The sequence below is a fragment of the Syngnathus acus genome, chromosome 17 (assembly GCF_901709675.1).
Source record: "Syngnathus acus chromosome 17, fSynAcu1.2, whole genome shotgun sequence".
NCBI lineage: Eukaryota > Metazoa > Chordata > Actinopteri > Syngnathiformes > Syngnathidae > Syngnathus > Syngnathus acus.
Genome location: NC_051102.1, coordinates 7,545,943 through 7,564,667, shown reverse-complemented (window position 1 = coordinate 7,564,667; position 18,725 = coordinate 7,545,943). Strand labels below are relative to the sequence as shown.

General features: G+C 49.1%; 1 protein-coding gene across 3 annotated transcripts; it reads right to left on the bottom strand.

Annotated features, from left to right (window-relative positions):
* Positions 1–61: 61 nt before the first annotated feature.
* Positions 62–17,481, bottom strand: LOC119137108 (neuropilin-1a-like). 3 transcript variants are annotated; one of them, XM_037276158.1, is made up of 18 exons: positions 17,026–17,481; positions 16,637–16,811; positions 10,752–10,933; positions 10,403–10,630; positions 9,592–9,753; positions 9,349–9,515; positions 6,486–6,641; positions 6,048–6,192; positions 5,764–5,939; positions 5,520–5,675; positions 4,521–4,665; positions 3,856–4,002; positions 3,749–3,790; positions 3,484–3,624; positions 2,913–3,217; positions 2,060–2,156; positions 1,949–1,993; positions 62–1,842 (listed from the first exon to the last, which is right to left on the bottom strand). In XM_037276158.1, the coding sequence occupies exons 1-18, from the start codon at positions 17,120–17,122 to the stop codon at positions 1,574–1,576; spliced, it is 2,835 nt and encodes a 944-aa protein (XP_037132053.1). In that variant the 5' UTR covers positions 17,123–17,481; the 3' UTR covers positions 62–1,573. The 3 variants fall into 3 exon arrangements, 2 of the variants coding, with proteins under 2 accessions (XP_037132053.1, XP_037132052.1); XM_037276157.1 differs by having other exon boundaries at positions 3,856–4,005; positions 17,026–17,480; XR_005100863.1 differs by lacking the exons at positions 62–1,842; positions 1,949–1,993; positions 2,060–2,156 and having other exon boundaries at positions 3,174–3,217; positions 3,700–3,790; positions 3,856–4,005.
* Positions 17,482–18,725: the final 1,244 nt, after the last annotated feature.

Sequence of the window (18,725 nt, the reverse complement as noted above, 5' to 3'; positions counted from 1 at the left end):
TCCCACAATACTTTTGGAATATGCACTGCTTGTGTCAATCAATGAAAAAAAGTTACCATTGTGACAATTAATGCAAACATTTATTAATCTAATTGTTTGGAATTTAAAGTTCAAATGATCTGCAACAACACAGACGAAATGTATCTGCCCGGACGTCCACCAGAAAGTACAAACTACTGCAGTTTCTTTTTTTTTTCTCTCTTTGAACCCTTTTTGAAGGCAGAGCTGCTGCTTTTCCATCTTTCATGTTTTCGTCTTTTTTTCTGGGGTGGAAAACAGCAACATCACAGAAGCAGGTTTGTAAAACCAAAAATAAGGAAAGTTACAAAAAGTTCATTGATTTGACAGTAAGTCATCATTTTACCCTCCTTACATAAAATTTTACATCTTCATGTGATAGTTTTTTTCTCTTTTCTAATTAAAAAACAACAACATATAACATCATTTTGTTTTTATACATCATAAAATCATAACCTTTTTCAAATTCTACATTTCAGTGCAGGATGTTTTTATTTAATCTCATCCAGTGCTGCAGCACCCTTTCATATTCACCAGATCACTTATGTTTACTCATGAAAAAAAAAGGGATAAAATAAACAAAACTATTGCGGAGAAATTGTTTTGAGAGATTGAGAGAAATGGTTGTCATGGCAACAGGCCTCCTTTTAAAGATAGGAAGGAAACGCTTGAGGTCTTGGCTCCTCCATGTCGGGGGTCCAGTGTTACCCTGTACAAAAGCCAGTGACAAACACGCAAACATTCACGCGCACGCACGCACACACACACATATCACATTAAAAGACACACAAACGCAGTGTGTGCGTGTTGTGCAGGACGGCATATCGAGAACGGACAGATGAGATCAAGAAAGGATACTGCTGCACTGTTCCGTGTAGAAAAACAATTCTCATAGAAATATATTAAACTATGTACAATGTGATAGAACAGCGCATGCACGCGCGTGTGTGTGCTCACAAAGGCTCAGACGCGCACAAATGCACACATTCACACTCACTCACACGCACTCACCACCACCAACAACTACACAAATGGGAATTTCACCGGTAACATTACGAGCCAGAAGATATTGACATTCTTTGCCAGGCTTTGCCAAATGTGCCTTTTTTGTCTTGGCGATTCGAGAGATGATGCCGAGACGTCTGGCTCACCTCTTGCCTCAAAGCTAAGACGCCGTCTTCACGTTTTGGCCGACCGCCGAGACGTTGTCTTTGGCTTCGACCGAATGCTGAAATGTTCTCTTTTTGTTTCAACTTTCAAAGACTTTAAAACAAAATCTTTCCAAACGTGGGGTGAAAAAAGGCACTGTTTGAACACACACACACACACACACACACACGCACACACTTACTTGTGACTTGGTCTCATCACCAGCGTGAGAAAAATCCACACCTAAACTTCCCCAAAACAAATAGATCTTCTTTTTGCTGTACAGTTCGTTTGTACACAGTGCCCCCTGCAGGTCAGTCTGTTGCGCTGCCGCTCCTGAGAAAGAAAAGCTCACCCTGAAGTCCAACGGCAGCCCCTCCCTCGCCGCCAGTCCCCGTCCCGCCTCTCACGCCTCCGAGTAGTTAGTGTGCGCGTTGATCTTGTCCTTCTTCAGCTTGACCCCGTCCACCAGCTCAAAGTTGTAGTTCTCCAGGGCCGACAGGTTTCTGTCGGCCATGGTGGCGTGCGAACAGGCGCAGTACAGCACCACGCCGCACACGGCGCCCACAAACACGCCCAGGGCTGACATTGCAATGATGGTGATGAGGATGGGATCCAGTGTCTTCAGCATGTTGTCCGCTGCGCCCACGCCGCCCACTTCGTCTGAGTCCATTGCTAGAAAAAAAAGAGAGGCGGCGACAGCATCACAATGATGCCTTCTGCGTCTGCACTTGAGTAAATGCAGTAACCACTACTGGTGTAAATATGTAATTAGACGTACGTAGGATGATGATCTGCGTGGGTGGAGATGGAGGAACGTCTGGATCTAAAGAAGATAAATGGGTGGTTAGGAAGCAGACAAAACAATCGTACGTCTGTGTGCCGTCCAAACCTTTGCAGCTGTCTGCGCCGAGTGCGTCTAAAACGCGGATGTCGTCCACAGCGATGTGTCCTGTGTTCAGTCTGTCCGCCACGCCCTCCACCACCACCTGCAAACGGAAAATTTTATCCCAAAATGAGAAAAAAAGTGTGATTTCGGACAGTTCCTGAAGGCAACACCTGATTTGGCGACGCAGACCGATTGTTGAACGGGACATTAAGCTTTTAGAGAAACAAGCAAGCTCGTGGTTGGTGCGCAAAATGTTCACCGAATGAGACAGCAGGCGATAGATGAACGTTTAGCGACAGTGAGGAAAGCTTTGACTGCAAAACATTGAGGACAACCTTGCAGTTGTTCGGTGAGGAAAAGAAGCTCATTGTTGGCCGCCGCTGAGAATGGCTCGGGTCTTGAGCGGCTACGTGAGGAGAGCTACGACTACAGACAGTGCCCGAAGGCAATTGAATTCGAGACATCGGGAACAAGCACCCACTGTGATATATATTTTTTAAAAGCTGCCCCTGAAGGGAAGACCGAGACGAGAAAGCCACAGAGATGATTCAAGCGTAAGCTTAAGGACGATTGGTTGTTGTGCGAGAAAAGCAACTATTTCAAGAATGCCCCTGAAAGCAATGGCTAAGTTTGAACAATTCACTGGGAAGTTGTTTTTGGGAGTAAAGCCGCCATTTTAGATTGTGGATGAAAGCAGCACTTGTCCAAATAGACAGGGCGGCAATTAGCAGCTGTTGCAAAATAAACTGACTGTCGCCGTGTGAGGCAATTTCAGACAACATGGCCCTGAAGGCGACACCGGGCCGAGACGGCCAACAGACACATAAAGAGTTCATCAATCGATCTTGAGACTCACTTGATAAGGTTGACTGGATCTGGGAAGTAAAAATCGTCCTTCCCTCCATCGTGCTCCCTGGTGCCCGCTGACTGTCCACAGGATGCTCCCCCTCCCTTCCTCCAGCTCCTGTCTGATGCGGAGCACCCCGGGGTGCTGGCCCAGCAGGTGGTACCAGAAGGACACGCACAGGTCGACGTGAGGCGCCGTCACCGGCAGACTGGAGAGGCGGGCCACCCTCTCCGTCTGCGTGTCCTCTTCGTCATCTTCAGCCTTTCTTAACGGCAAGGCGGTCAGATGCATCAGGATGAAGTTACCCGCGCGGCCTGCAGGGGGCAGCATAGGACAACAAACTCAGTGGGCAGCGAGAGATTGAGGACTCAAGTCTTGGCAAAGCAAAGGCAGTAACAGAAAGTGGACAAAAAGTGACACCGAATGAGGAAAATTTAGACAGAGTCACGACCAAGACAACAACTGAGGAATTTGCCAGACCAATGTTTTGGGACATTTTTTTTTCCCCACAAAGCTTGCAGCCGCTCTCGCCTAAAGAGCCAAAAGCAACAAGGAGGACAATGCCGAGCGCACGCGTTACCCATGCGGTCCAGCATCGGCGCTCTGCGTGCGGTCGCAGATCCCGCGCCGCTCTGGATCAGCCACTGGGCGCCCGAGCCGACTTCCGCAGTCCAACCGCAGAAGGAGGGAAAGTCAAAGCTGCAGGCGAACCACAAGTAGTCTGCCAGCCACAAGAACAACAAGCGCCGGTTACACTTAAAAACACAAAACTTTGGCCATTTTGGCTCTTACTGACATGCAAGAGTTGAGTCCAAAAATCAAGATGGAGGCGGCGTGAAGCTGACCTGGTATGAAGTCCACTGAGGGGTCGGCGGGCGTGACGCCTCCTGCACATGCAACACATCAAAAAAGCTTAGCCGACATAAAATGACTTTCCAGTGAAAACGCTTACCTGTCACCAGGTCGTAGTCTTGGGGAAAGTAGGCGTCGGTGGACGGCGTGGTGACCGGCGCCGTTTGAGGCCACGAGGTGGTGCCTCCAAATGTGGCGGAGGGAAGCGTGGCAGAGACCGGCGTGGTGGGCAAGGCTGTGGTCGTGATTTCTGAGGAGGGGAAAAAACTCATCATTTCGGTGCTTCAAAGAGAAAAAAAATCTCGAGGCTTCCCGTTATGACGCCGACATTTCAATTTAAGGCATGCATGTTTTATTTTAATCCTCCACAACACCACCACCAACACGCTTCCTTTAATTAGACGCAAATCAACCGAAATAGAGGCCCGGCTGAGTCATTTTCACATTCCGTCCTCAAGCCACAGTTGAGCGGCATTAGCAGTTAGCCGAGTGTAGCACGACCGCGTTGTGCTGAGTTTCTGCGTCTTGTCAAGCATTGCCTGTCCACAAAAGACAGAAATCATTTTATTAGATTAAAACGTAGCTACAAAAGGCGACCTCAAGATTGTTAAAAGCTAAAACAATCAAGAGAGGGGAAAAGAAAATGAAGTTGGTCGATACGCTCTGGTAGAGACGCTAGCAAATGGCTAACACACAGCTAATAAAAGCTAAAGCGGGCTCAGACACGAGAGAGGCTTTTAGCGCGTGAGATTCTTGTTTGCTCACCGTCCAGGTCGCATCCGAGCAGTTCCAGTCGGAGGCCCACCCCTTCCAAAGTGGCTCTCTCCGGGTAGATCCGGATGAAACGGGTCAGCAAAGGACCCACCAACCTCAGCTCGGGCGTATCGTGGTTCTGATTGCCGGAGAAAATCTGACAAGCGCAGGGGAGAGCACCACAGATTAAGCAATCATTGATGTAGCATTCGGGTAAGAGGGGGTGCGCAATCTCTGTCGGGATGTTGAAGGGGATGCTGAGGGAAGTGTCAATCTTAAAAAGTATCGTTACGGGACAGGCTCATAAACGAATACTCGTTACGTGTGAGGACCATCGACCACATTGTAGGCCGTCAAGCAGCGGGAACACCTAAGACCCCCTGAGCGCGACCCCCCCCACGGCGCCGCCATCTGGAAGGCATGGAGCAGGATGCGCTTCCAGAGGGGCGGGCCCAGGAGAGGAAGCGGGGGGTGCAAAGCAATGATCTCAATTTCCTCTCCCGGGTGAGAAGGAAGGCAGCTCCAGAGACCCCGGGGGCCCTTTTCAGGGGAGTCTCATTCAATCCAACGTGCTCATTCTACATTCCAAACACTAAGAGTGTCTGTCAATCAAGTTATGCGCACACACACACACACACACACATACACACAGTCCGCACATTCTACAACAGAAAGCGCAACAATGTACAGTTGCAAGGACATCCATGTTTTGACTACAAGCAGAAGGCTAACGGGGACAAAAACACAGATAAAAATATGAAATCAAACAAACTAAAATGAGGCAAAAGTGCTGAAAGACAGCTAAAAATAACGCAGGCGTGCTAACGGAGGCTAGCATCAGCTGAGACAGACAAACTGCAGATGAAACTGATGACATTGTAAAGACAGGCTAGCATAGCATGTTGCAGCACAGCTCAGGGAAGCAAACAAAAATCGTGCAGAAAAAAAATTGCTTCTAACCCGTGGGCTGAAAAGAGTTTAACGGGACACATGGAGCATTCTTGGACCCACCTTTGGCTTGGTGGTGTTTTCCTCGTTGACCAGGGTCCAGACGTCTCCGTCCAGACTGTGTCCCACCCTGAACTTCTTCACAAAAACATTCTTGTCGTAGTGTTTCCCGCCCTGAATCACCACGCCGCTCACCATCTTGTCCTGGCCCAGGTCCACCTGACAAACATGAAGCAAAAGTCTTACATCATCACTCCAAAGCAAATCAATCCTAACGCAAAAAAACTAAAAAACTCATCGTTTGTACCTGGAGCCATTCATTTCTGAAAGGCTGCTTGGTCTGTTGGCCGGTCCATCCCGACCGTCCCGTCAGCAAGCGGGCGTTCTCGGCCACCCAGCCTCGGTTGGCGTACGACGAGGCGCTGATCTGTCCGTCCGAGATCTGACCGGACACCATGCCCAACATTCCCGAACAAGGGTAGTCTGCATGGAAAGCAAAATGGAGGCACTCTTTCAGTGGACTGTCTGGAGCGTGGAAATGGTATCCAACATGGAGTGCGAGAGAAGCCAAGTGGCAAACGGAGCGAGGACCTGAGGTTCGACAGCCGTAGAGCTCAAAGCGCATGCAGATGCCTTGCTCCCACGACATGGGCCTGATGCGAACGTAGCGGGCCAGAGTCTGCTTGGGCAGGAAAGAGCGAGCCTCGTCCGTCGGGTTGTGGTTCCCTTGGAAGATCTGAAGGTCAGATGGAAGTCTAGTCAAGTTTTGGGGGGGCATGGAAAAAGCCCCAAAAGAGTGCTGAAGCCATCACTACACTGGCACGCTTTTCTTTTACAGGTCCAACTTTTGACGGGACTGACAATGTCCCAACTTGATACCATTTGATGAGCGACAGGCATTTTTGTTGCTATTTCGGGGTGTTTAGAAGGGATGAATTCGATTTACGCTGACTTTGGATTTGGTACAATTGGGTTTTGGTCACGTGGTCTGGGGATTCCTCGTGAAAACGGAGCTCGCACTCGAGTGACCTTCTGTTTGGAGCCGTCCTTCACCGTCACCCAGTCCTCGCCGTTGGAGCTTAGATCGACCTTGTAGGAGCGCACAAAGTAGTGCTTCTTGGTCTCCTTGGAGATGGCGCCTTGGGTGCCGATGGCTGTGATGAACCTCAGGAAGCCTAAATCCACCTAAGAAGAACAAATGGTGGCGATGAGGCTTATTCAACAGAAAACTATGGAAACTTCTGCCAGTTTGATGTGAAATTTGGCAGACCTCGAGGAGACCTACAAAAAAAGTCTCATGACCCCTTGCTGGAAAATGCCCATTTTGGTTTCATTTGTTTTGCCATTTTTGGCTATCCAGTTCTTCAAAGTTATGTTCATGAGACCGCTTCCGATATACGAACGAGACAGATGGCCGGCGCTCAAGTCGCTTGGTCATTGCAAGCGGGCCCGACATGGCAGCCAAGTTTGACAACTCGCCGCAAAACATGAAAATCTATGAAGACAACGCCGACCCAGAGGAACTCCCCCCATTGGCACAAACGTAAATGCCAACTTGTGATGCAGCGTGTGTGTGTGTGTTTGTGTATCGCACATGAGGAATGTGTGTGTGTCGCCGCTTGCTGTACGACGTTCCCGGCATGTGTGGGAACCGACTCTGCCGCAATTATTCGGCTGTCTGCACGCATCACTAATGACGAGTGGCTGACCTCGACCATGTGTTGTTGTTTTCTATGCATTTGTATGCCTCAGTGTTGTGTGTGTGTGTTGCATCAACTTTACTTGGCAGTGAGCAAAATAAAACCATTTATTTGATAAGGGCAGCTCTCAGACAGTGCTCGCAATTGCGTGAAAGACATAAAAGCGAGTATTTCCCGTTCAAAGAAGAGGGAAATGACACAAGAGTCACTCCAGGCTCCATTTTTCTTGCACATGTAATGAAAATGTGATGTTAGAAGGTTGCCAGATATGCTGGAGATGTTTTATCTGGTGAAATATGAAGCAAGAGTGATGTTTATCATCAAAGACAAGGCATGGAACATTCGGCACCAGCGGGCGGGCGCTGGAGCTGATCTGCAGCGAGGAACTTTTCACACGGCGGCCAACGTGGGCTTCTTATCGCTCAGATGATGTTCACGCTTGAGCTGAAGCCAATCCATTTAGGACTTGACACGAGTCTCCAAAATCTATTTTGTCACCACTCCATCTTCGAGACGTCGCGTTCTGGATGCAAGCTGTTTGACGCAACGTTTTGCCAAAAGTGGCGTTGCTCATCTGTCGAGCACGTGAACTTCAAGTTTTCCAGCCAGCACTTTGAAAACTGGGCCGTGGCCTCTCGTCATTCCAACATTCTTCCTCAGACACGATGATTGAGCCAAAATTCCTCTCAAAATGAAAATGACAGCCTTGCTGGGTTTTCCGGTGTGGCTTCTTCCAACTTTTGTCTGTGGTTTGACTCGGGAAAGACGTGTCCACTAAATGTCACATTACTCCGGATTTTTTAAAAATGCTCTGAAATCTGCTGAGTGAAAGGTCATGAAGTCGATCCTAAGTGGCTTTCCAAAGTAGCTTCCTTCCACGGAGAGGATAAGAACATCTTCCGCTGGCCGCCAGCTGCTGCGCTCGTTAGCATTTGAACGCGGTGGAAGGTCGGAGCTTCATTCCGGCCCGTTCCCGCGCCCATCGGGCAAACGAGGCTAATTGATCTTCCATCTTTGAAAGACTTGGCAACGTGGCAGCTCACGTACACACTTTGAAGAAGCGCAGGAAAGGGCCGGCCGGCTGGCTGGCTGAAAAAAACAAAACAATGCTTCTTCCTGCCAAAACAGGATGCTGCCTCTTGGGTCGTAGCGAGAGAAGAAGCTTTGGCTTGAAGGTTCCTCCAAACAGCAGTTCTCCACCGGTGGCTCAGAACCCAAAATCGGGTTCATTAGAGCTCGGAAGGAAGCGAGTCTCCCGAGCGGGTCGGAGCCACGCTGTTGGGTCGCTCAATGGTCTTCTTTCATCTTCCTTGAAGGGCGAAGGTCACGGCAACGGCATCCCACTCGCATGCAAAGGCGTCAATAATTCATGTGGCGCCGTTCATGTTTGATGGAAACTACTTGGAGCGTCACAGTCACAAGCTTGCTGTGACGTCACGCTGACGATGGCAAAGTTCAAGCAGCGATCGAGTCAGTCGCTCGTGCGCTTGAGTCCCGTCGGGGCCGCTCGGTTCGGTAGCCCGTGAGAAGTCCCCAGACAGACAATAGAGCATCGGCATCGGCGCTAATCCGCTTCCTGTCCACTTCCCGTTTCCGCCGCCATTGTGCGGCTTCCTCGATGAGTTCCTGTCCTGCACAATGGGAGCGGGCCCCCAGTTCCAAGCCGTCTCAGGGGCTGGGCTGGCTTGGAACCAGTGTTGCAGTAGCAAGGTGGCGTTTTCATTTGGTGGACCCTTTGGACCTGCCACCATTCTTTTGGGTTAAACGTTGGCAAATGTTACGACCGACATAAAACAAACATGGCAAAAGCGAGTGACTGTTTTGAATGAGAGCGAAAGACAAGCACGCCGACGTGATGAGCGCACACGATGCGGAAACGGCGGCGGGTGGCTTCGCCATGAAAATTTCATGCTGATTTTCCGCTTGAGCGTGCGAGGGAAATGCCGCAAATGATGTTCACGTTTCACATAAACAAAAGTCCCCTTGGGTTCAAGCTGAGGGCCGGCCCGAAGATGACATCATGACCGAAATCTTTGAAAGTCGCTCCAAATCTTCATCTTGCCTTGGAAAACTCACTTGAAATATTAAACCCCTAAGCTTGCTTTGAAACCTTAGTCTGAGCCTTCTTCAAAACCGTAAAACTCGACAGCCTCGCGGACAACCCTCATTTGTCAGACGGCGGAGTCACCGACCTGAATCCACTCGCGTACGGTGTCGTCGGACGGCGTCCATCCGTTCTCGCCGTAGTTGAGTCGAGAACGTTCCGGCGACCAGTTGCTGTTGTACTTCGACGAGGCGCTGATCTGTTCCGGCGAAATCTCGCGCGACTCCATGCCCAGAGGCTCCAGGCACATGAAGCCTGATGTGAGCACACGCCGTCCGACCTTAGTTGACCTTTGAGGCGGGATTGCGACGGTCCCCGAAAGGGAGCTGACCTTGCTGCGCGGGGAGTCCGGCGTCTCGGATGGTGTAGTTAGCGGAGAAGCCTTCCCTGGTGATGGCCGTGTCGGTGGTGATGGTCATGGACAGGATGCCCGTGTAGGAGATGACGCGGCCCGGTGACGTCTGGCCACAGTATCGCCCGATGTGGGGACCCACTGAAGAAAAAGTTCATTTTACACTCATCCATATTAGCTCAGCATTTTTCATGCTTATTAAAAAAAAAAAAACAAAAAAAAAAAAAAAACATCATTTATGATTTGAGAAATTATTTTAAAAAAATTGGAGCCGTGATATCATTAGCAAGATTTGCATGCCAGCTGGCGGCGTCCCTTTCACATTGTCACACTGGCGGTTTGGCTAATCTGCCAGGATTAACGTCGTCGTCGCTGCCAGATGCGAGCGAGGCCGTTCGCAATCTGTAACGGATTACGCTTGGAATTATGACAGTTTTATCCGAGCGTGGCGTCAACGCCGTCAGCCCGCGTGGTGTTGCTGATCTAACAATTAGCCACCATAGATAAAAGACACCATGTGGTAATTTGCTTTGGATTACTTGATATCGAATTGTTCCCCTGAAGGGAAAGAAGCGGCGTCTATTTAAGAGAGGCGTTGATTTTTCTGTCGTTTCTTCCTTAGCGTAAAAAAGGATGAGGCATCTCTATCTAACTGCATTTTTACACACACCGCAAATTTTTTTCCCTCGAGGTGTCTATTTTATTTCTCTATTGGGCGATGGTGTATATTCATCTTAATGACACATTTTCAATAATACGAGCGTGACGTTGATCAGAAAAAGATGGTGACCTGCTGGGTATCCGTCCCAGATCTCCAGCCAGTCGTAGCGGCACAGCGCCCCCGGTGGCGGCGTGGTGTCGGGCTCCATGTCGAAGCTGTCGAACTCCACCAAGATCTCGGACATCTTGGGGGCGAAGATCATAAAGGTGCACTCCAGGTTGTTGGGGTATTTGTCGGGGTAGCCCGGTGTCCTGATGAGCCCTGTGGGAGCCGTGAAGTTCCTGGAACATTCCTGACCTGTTGGGAGGCGACGGCAAGGAATGTTATTCATTTGGGGGGGGGAGTGAGGCATCAACATGCGCTTGACCCTGGGCTGATGTTGTGAACCCCCCAAGGGCCACTCATGCAACTCACTCACCCGTCTTGAAGACCTCGTAGCGTACGGAGAACCCGGCGCCGTGCGTCTCGTAATCTGAGACAAATTTGATGAGGAGCTGGTCGCCGCTGGAGATGATGGGCGAGGGTGCGATCTTGCCGCAGAACTTGCCCAACATGGGCGCCAGCTCATCGTCGCCGTTGTACACCTCCACGTAGTCGTACCTGCAGCGGTGACATGATGGAGGTTTTCAATTACACAAGGTAATGTGAGGTGATCGATGGATCAATTCAACACAACAAACAAGTGTTTGTTCCAAGTGCCGTTCCAAAAGCAAAAGAAACATCTTTTGAGAGCTGCTTGGAGCTTTGGGCAAACTTTGCCGTCTTATGATGCCCCACATTTTCCAAGAAGACAGTAAGTGTCTTTCTTCAAGTCATCGATGACAGTAAGGGAAGGCACGCGGACGGCTGCTTGGTTGGTGAGGGGAACGGGGCAAGGAAGTCATATGACAGCCTCGAGGCCACGGGAAACAATGGCCGACCCAATGAGACGACAGGGGGGGGGGGGGGGCTCGTGGATTAGCGAGCAGACGTGCCGAGCCGACGAAGAAATGACAGATCAGACCTTTAAGACGGACGCTGCGTGTATACTTGTCAGCAGGCGCACATCTGGAAAGCACTCATCCACGTTTTCGTACGATTTATTACAATCGCAAATGCGCTGACACTTCCAAAGTGACACACTTTGCTCCAATGATAATGTGTTACGATATGATCACGCCATTTACGATGAGCGACCATTCACTCTGATTTTACACACACACACACACACACACACACACACACACACACACACACACACACACACACACACACACACACACACACACACACACACACACACACACACACACACACACACACACACACACACACACACACACACCACACACACACACACACACACACACACACACACACACACACACACACACACACCACACACACACACACACACACACACACACACACACACACACACACACACACACACACACACACACACACACACACACACACACACACACACACACACACACACACACACACACACACACACACACACACACACACACACACACACACACACACACACACACACACACACACACACACACACACACACACACACACACACACACACACACACACACACACACACACACACACACCACACACACACACACACACACACACACACACACACACACACACACACACACACACACACACACACACACACACACACACACACACACACACACACACACACACACACACACACACACACACACACACACACACACACACACACACACACACACACACACACACACACACACACACACACACACACACACACACACACACACACACACACACACACACACACACACACACACACACACACACACACACACACACACACACACACACACACACACACACACACACACACACACACACACACACACACACACACACACACACACACACACACACACACACACACACACACACACACACACACACACACACACAATATCGTCATGGCTTGTGTGTATCATTGTCCATCCAAGACTTGCTGAGGCGATGCAGGTGGCGAGTGTGCGCGTGCATTTGCGTGCACTCCATTGCCACCTGGTATCACACACACACACACACACACACATGCACAGACACGTCCATCTTTCTTCCATTTCTCACCTCCCCCGTGATCACTGAAAAAAAATCCACCTCATTTGCACGCTCTATCAAGCACACATACGACCGCCCCCCTCCTCACCCGACTCAGTGACACAGCCATAGAGGGAAGGCGCACTCAGACCACTCCGGTCCAAATATGCCCAACGTTTAAGAATCTGACAAGGAGGGAACAACCCAATTATGCGCAGACAATCAATGATGGTGACACAAACTATCTGGAATAGGATGAAAGCTTCCAGTGTGCCCCCAAAGATATATCCTCCCCACTCCCCCTGCAAGATAAAGTGTGACAAGCGTCCTTCATTCACCTCAGCCTTGCACATGAAGCCTGCTGGGAAATCAAAATGGGAGCAGAGGAGGAGGAAAAGGAGGAAGACCAAGAATTTGTTCTCATTGAGGCCAGCGCTACCATGCAAGGCACCAGCAAACGTAACCGGACAAGGCCGACACCAGCCTCGAGAGGGAACTGGCAAGAATCGCAAGTGCTCCGGTCGGTCCAGCCTTTCCAATTAAGAGCACTATTCTTTCAGCAGAAATGTCACTGGTCTTGGTCATTCATGTTCTGGACTTGTAGTTTAGAAGAAAAAAAAAAGGTCCATCAGACTAATAATTTGTCATCACATTCCAATCCAATGTGGTGACTTTGCACGAAGGAAAGTCGAGAAGTACAATATGTGTGTGTTCGCACATTTTGCGAGGAAAAATGCTCTTTGCGGAGTAACACTCTGTCATGGGCTGGAGGGCAAAGCAATAAACAGTGTATCACTCCCACTTCACGGTGACAAGCCTGGACCACCTCTATCCGACCCCCCCCCCCCCCGAAGACACACAACATGTGACATGAATTAGCCTGCTAACCTCACCCAGGCAAGCAAGTCGATCTGCTCTGAATCCACGCAGGCCTACAGCGATGCCTCGGGACCAGTTTTTTCACTTTGGTTTGCAAGCGAGTTGAGAGACGGCGCCAGTGAACTCAATGTGTTTCATTTTGGTAGAAAGTGAGCAATTGATGCTCAAAATCTAATTCCTAGTGGAAGTAAACAAAACAATGAGAAGCTGAACTTGCAAAAAAAAAACATCCCTTTAGCCACAGGCCGGATGACAACAGCTATTTCAATACAAATGGTTGCACAACACATGTAGACAGACGAGAATCTAAATTAGTTATGAAATCATTTAAATGACACGTTTTAAAGATGCATTTCTTTGACGGACAATCGGAAGGAATGCGCCGACGTGTGCATCGCAAGTGCACGTGCGTCTTCCGACTGGAGGGAGGGAGGGAGGGAGGGAGGGAGCTCGCTCGCCCTGGACGCCAAGCAAAAACAAAAGCTGATTGTACATGCCTGCCCCTCGTTGAGCACCGTTTTAGATTCTTCCTCTCGGCCATGCTTGTTTAGCAGAAGCCAAGAGTTACGCTCTTGATTCCCCAGGAAGAGTCTTGTGACTGGAGCGCATCTACTGCCAGAGCAGTCCCAACAATGTCGTCATGATTTAGAGGAGAGGGCGACTCACAAGACAAAAATAGGACGATGACTCTTGAATGAATTTTGGTTTATGAGTTTTTGATGTAAGCAAATTAGCGAAATGATGAGTGAAAAGTACATTCTTCCATACTGATATGTGAGCCTAAAGTCTGTGTGTGACGATCATTGGGACTTTAACTTTAACTGTCAATTTTGATATTTTGAACAAATTTTAAACGATCGCAACATGTTTCACTTAAGCCGGCCCGATGGCGGCGCATTCAAAAAGATTGCTCCCCATAACTTGCCTTTAAAGGGATTGAGTGTGTTTTTTTTTGGGTAACATTTGTCAATTTTGAAGCTTGTATGTTGCTGCAAGAGGAAGAGGAAGTTCGCTTTAGGGAAGAGAAAGTCAAAAATGAGAGGAGCAAAAATAGCCACGAAGGAGGGCGAGGTCACCGTGGCTAATTGACACTTGTGGTGAGTCGCTACGACCGAATCTGTGCATCGTCGATCCGCCTCCGTCGGTCGGGTGGCTCAGCCAACTATGGGAAAAAAGACGGCCTGAATTATCCCGCCACCGACGCATGTTCCCCAAGGCGCGCCCGCGCTTCTTTTTTTCCTGCCACTCGGCCACTTTGGCGGCAGCGCGCTATTTCAGACGTGCGATGACACCAAAGTGTTACCGCCGCCGTCTGTTCACTTTTTAACGTGGAGCGAATGAGAAGGGAGTCACTGGAACGAACCCATTTTTCAATTTTGCCTTTTGCTTTTTTATTTATTGTTAAGTCAAAGGTGTCGACCGCGTCCGGAAGGCCAAAAGGTCGCAAAAGACAAACAAAAAATAAATCTGAAAAATCCGATTTATAGATAAACACGGGAGCTTTGATTTCCAGATTGATCCTGAAGGCAATGCCAAACCAGGACAGACAATTGAACTCAACATTTCAGGACATTTGAAGCAACTGCTCGTATGGTGAGGGAAAAACTACGATTTCCAGACGGTCCCTGAAGGCAATGCTATCTTAGTTGCTATTTGAATTTGGATGGATATCAAGAGAGCTCGATGTGAATTTTAAACATTTAATGCCCTTTGGAACAATCACACAGTTGTTGTGTGAGGAAAAATGTCATTTCAAAGTGTCCCCGAAGGCAACATCAGGACAGATCGAGCGATTAAAACTGAAAAGAGAGACAATTAGCAGCCATTAAATGTGGATATAAAGCTGGATAGCTAGAAACATGAAACATTTAACGACATTCACAACAATCACTCAGTCGATGCGCAAGGAAAATTGTGACGATCCCTGAAGGCACCATCAGACGAGATGAAGCTATAAAAACCCAACATAATCGACCCCCCCCCCCCCCCCACACACACACACACAACATATTCGGAACACTTGACACACTCCCTGAAGCAATGGCAGAGAGCTTTAAGCTTCATGTGGCCTTCAGCATCCAACACAAGCACAAAACCATGTCATTGCAAAGGAGCCCCCCCCTCGAAACCACACAACATTACTTCCATTTCCTTCACTTTTTCACTTCCCCGTAGATGTCCCGATACTTTTGCACACATTTGTTGTCCTAATACTACTCCATATTTTCTTTAGTTTGTTCATCTTCCCAATATTTTTTCCTTTCTGCTATCTCAATACATCCTGCAAACATACCTTGGCCCGCTCCCCTGTGTGTCTTCCCGTTGACCCCACACACACACACACACACACACACATACACACAGAGAAGCCGACATCAAAACCAAGAATCCTTCTTTATGGAGTGTGAACGTGCGTGTGTGTGCGCGTGTACATAAAGACGGGCTCTTGTTTTTTGACGGCGCCTCCTCTGTCTTCTTGAAAGGCTCCATAAATGCCTGGTGAGTAAATCACAGCCGCACAGATGGCCTCCCCTCCACTACAATCGGATCGTGTTGCAGACCCACGGGACTCATAAGCATTAGCGCTGTGGCCCCTTTGTACTTTTTTTTTTTTCCCGCTCCCCATATTTTGTAATAATGGAGTGTTTTTGTGTGTGAGTGTGTGTTTTTGTGTGTGTGTGTGCGTTCGTGGGCAACGGTGCAACTATGCCCTAACACCTACAATGTGATGAATCAGACTGCTTTGATTTCCATCCTTAATGGATGTTAATGTTCCTCACACAAGAGTCAACTGCTGATTCCATTTGATTTCTCCTGCTAACAAAAACAGGAGCACCTTAAGGGAATCAGACGAACTCAGGTGTTTCTAAGTCATAAAGACTAAAGTCACTTGAGATCATGAGTCCCCAACCTTTTGAAGAAAAAAAAAAAAAGCTTCTGCTTTGTGAAGGCTTACCAGTATCATACACACACATACGTAGCGAAAGCGGTCACAATTCCACAAACAGCTCTCAGTGTGATGCAGAACAAGGCACATCTTAAAAAAAGGGAGCATGATCATCTCCTAAAAGGCTCATTTTTCACTTTGAAGAGAAATGCTCTCCTAAAGCCGCACCAAATAGCCAAACAAAGAGATCGTCGTCCGTTATCAAGCGGGAAGCACAGAAGCCGCGGAACCTTCTGCGGGTGTGCACCCCCCCCCCTAACCTGCACCTTCTTGTGACAGCTGCAGTGAGGCCCAGCGACCAACGGGTGGCAGAGTGACCCGCAGTACCGAGATTTGTGTGCGAGTGCGTCTGTCTTTCTTACTTGCAGTCTCGGTCCTCCAGGTCGAAATGCGGGTTGAAGTTGATGAGAATCTTCTGGCTTTGCTCGGGTGCCGTGATCACCCAGGCGCACTGCTGCGAGGGCGGGTAGGCGCCAGGGTAGCCCGGGGAGGTCAGGTAGCCCGGGGAGTGGATGTCGATGTCTCCGCCGCACTTGTCTGGGGGGGGGGAATGTCACAGTAAATGTCACTATTTGACGTGTTACATGAATCATGTAACATGTACAACATGCAACAGCCCCGGGCTGAGAGAACCGACGGGGCGCGTCGTCGCTCCGCCACTTGAACGTGTTTCAAGTGGCAATTTCTAACAGAACTCTACGACACGTGTGCCACGGTGACACGCACTGACTGGAACCCGCTGGGAACGCACCAGTCAGGGTGAGCGCAGCCGCCAGGACGACCTGCGTGAGCAGGAGACGGAGGACCCAAAGCGCTCCGACGCGCGCCCCGCTGCTCCGCTGCAACATGCCGACTCAGAAATTCCTCCCCAAAATCCTCGCCACTTGCCGTCCACAAAGTAAGAATAATGATACAAAACCGATCTCAAAGTAAGAGGTCCATCTTCAACTTGACAGGTCCGGGAGGTGAATATTCCAAATGGGGGAGAGAAAAAAAACCAATGTAAACGAGGAATCCTGTTAGGTCCAAGCGGCAGGTGCGCGGGCTGCCACCCGGAAAGGAGCCTCAATCGCCGGGGCGACCTCCTCCAGAAGCGAGCGTATGAAACCCGGAGCGGTGGAGCGGGAAGAAACGACCCTCTCGATAGCGCGCCGAGGCAACCAGCATCGCCCGCTCGATCGCTTGCCTCTTCACTCCGGAGCTTTTTCTCCGCCCCCTCCCCATCCGTCACGGCGCCGATGTCGGGGGCAAACAGTGGAATTTCCACTCCCACAATTCCAGCTGCGAGGCGGCCACCGAATAACTCCAGTTACGTGCAATTGAGCAGCAGCGAGAAAACCGTTTCGCACCATGCACGCTGTTTTACAATCGAGACGATTTCCCCCCGGTTTGCTCGTTTTGCGCCTTTTGGGAGAGGTTAGCCTAAAAAAAATGGTTGAAACGGACTCACCTCGTACAAACGTAAAGTCCTACTTTCAACTCGAACAACTCTCAGAAGTCAAAGATGAGTCAAAGTAATCGTGATTCAATGTTTACAGACCGCTGAGGATTGAGCTACTTCCGGGTTTGTTGCGCTTGCCGTACAGGTGGCAGGTACCATTTTAATTTCATTTGGGTGGTGGACCTTGTTGTGATATATGGCAAACTGTAATACTTGATGTCACCAGCAGAGGTTTCCATGGTTGTCAGTAATGTTTAAGTCAGCGATATGGAACGAAGAAGAAAAATAAAGTTTGAGCGCAAGCTCCTTGTTCAAGACAAAGTTTGGTCATTCTGAAAGATGAACAACAAAGACCTTTCTCATGGACATTCGAAATGGGACTCTGGAATCTATTTCATGCTGCACTTTTTAATCTTTCCTCACTGGCTTGGAGGTATCCATTTCCAAATACTTCCATTGAGCTACATTTCACATCCTGACACAAACAACCACAAAAACCGACGAGGCCAGATGTTTCCCCAAGATGAATATGAGATGTCCTGAGAAGTGACTAATTGCATCGAGAGAGGCAGACGAGCCCGAATGGATCTTGTCCTTAGACCATTTTGAACTTGAATCAAGGATCAATAACACTTTCTGCCATACTGATGGATGCTGATTGGGAGAAAATCGGGTTAAGTTGACAAAAGGCAAAACATCAAGATGAAGGACGACGGCGGAGCTGCTCTCGCCATCTGTTTGCTACGACAATGCTTTGGGCCTGTGCTTCACAGAGCCTCCCCTACTTTGCGGTTCTTGCAAGCTCCTTTATGGCTGTCAAATGAAATCAGGATGCAGTTTAAATCACATAAAGACAATCTGATCGGATGGCCTTTCTGACATGTGATTTCAGCGTTCTTTGGAACAAACGACGAGTGCAGGAAATCAAAGAGCGTATTTGTTCCTGAACTCGTGGCATGTCTTTGCGGATTCCTTTCAAGTCGCAAACACAACCATCAGTGTTGTTCGTC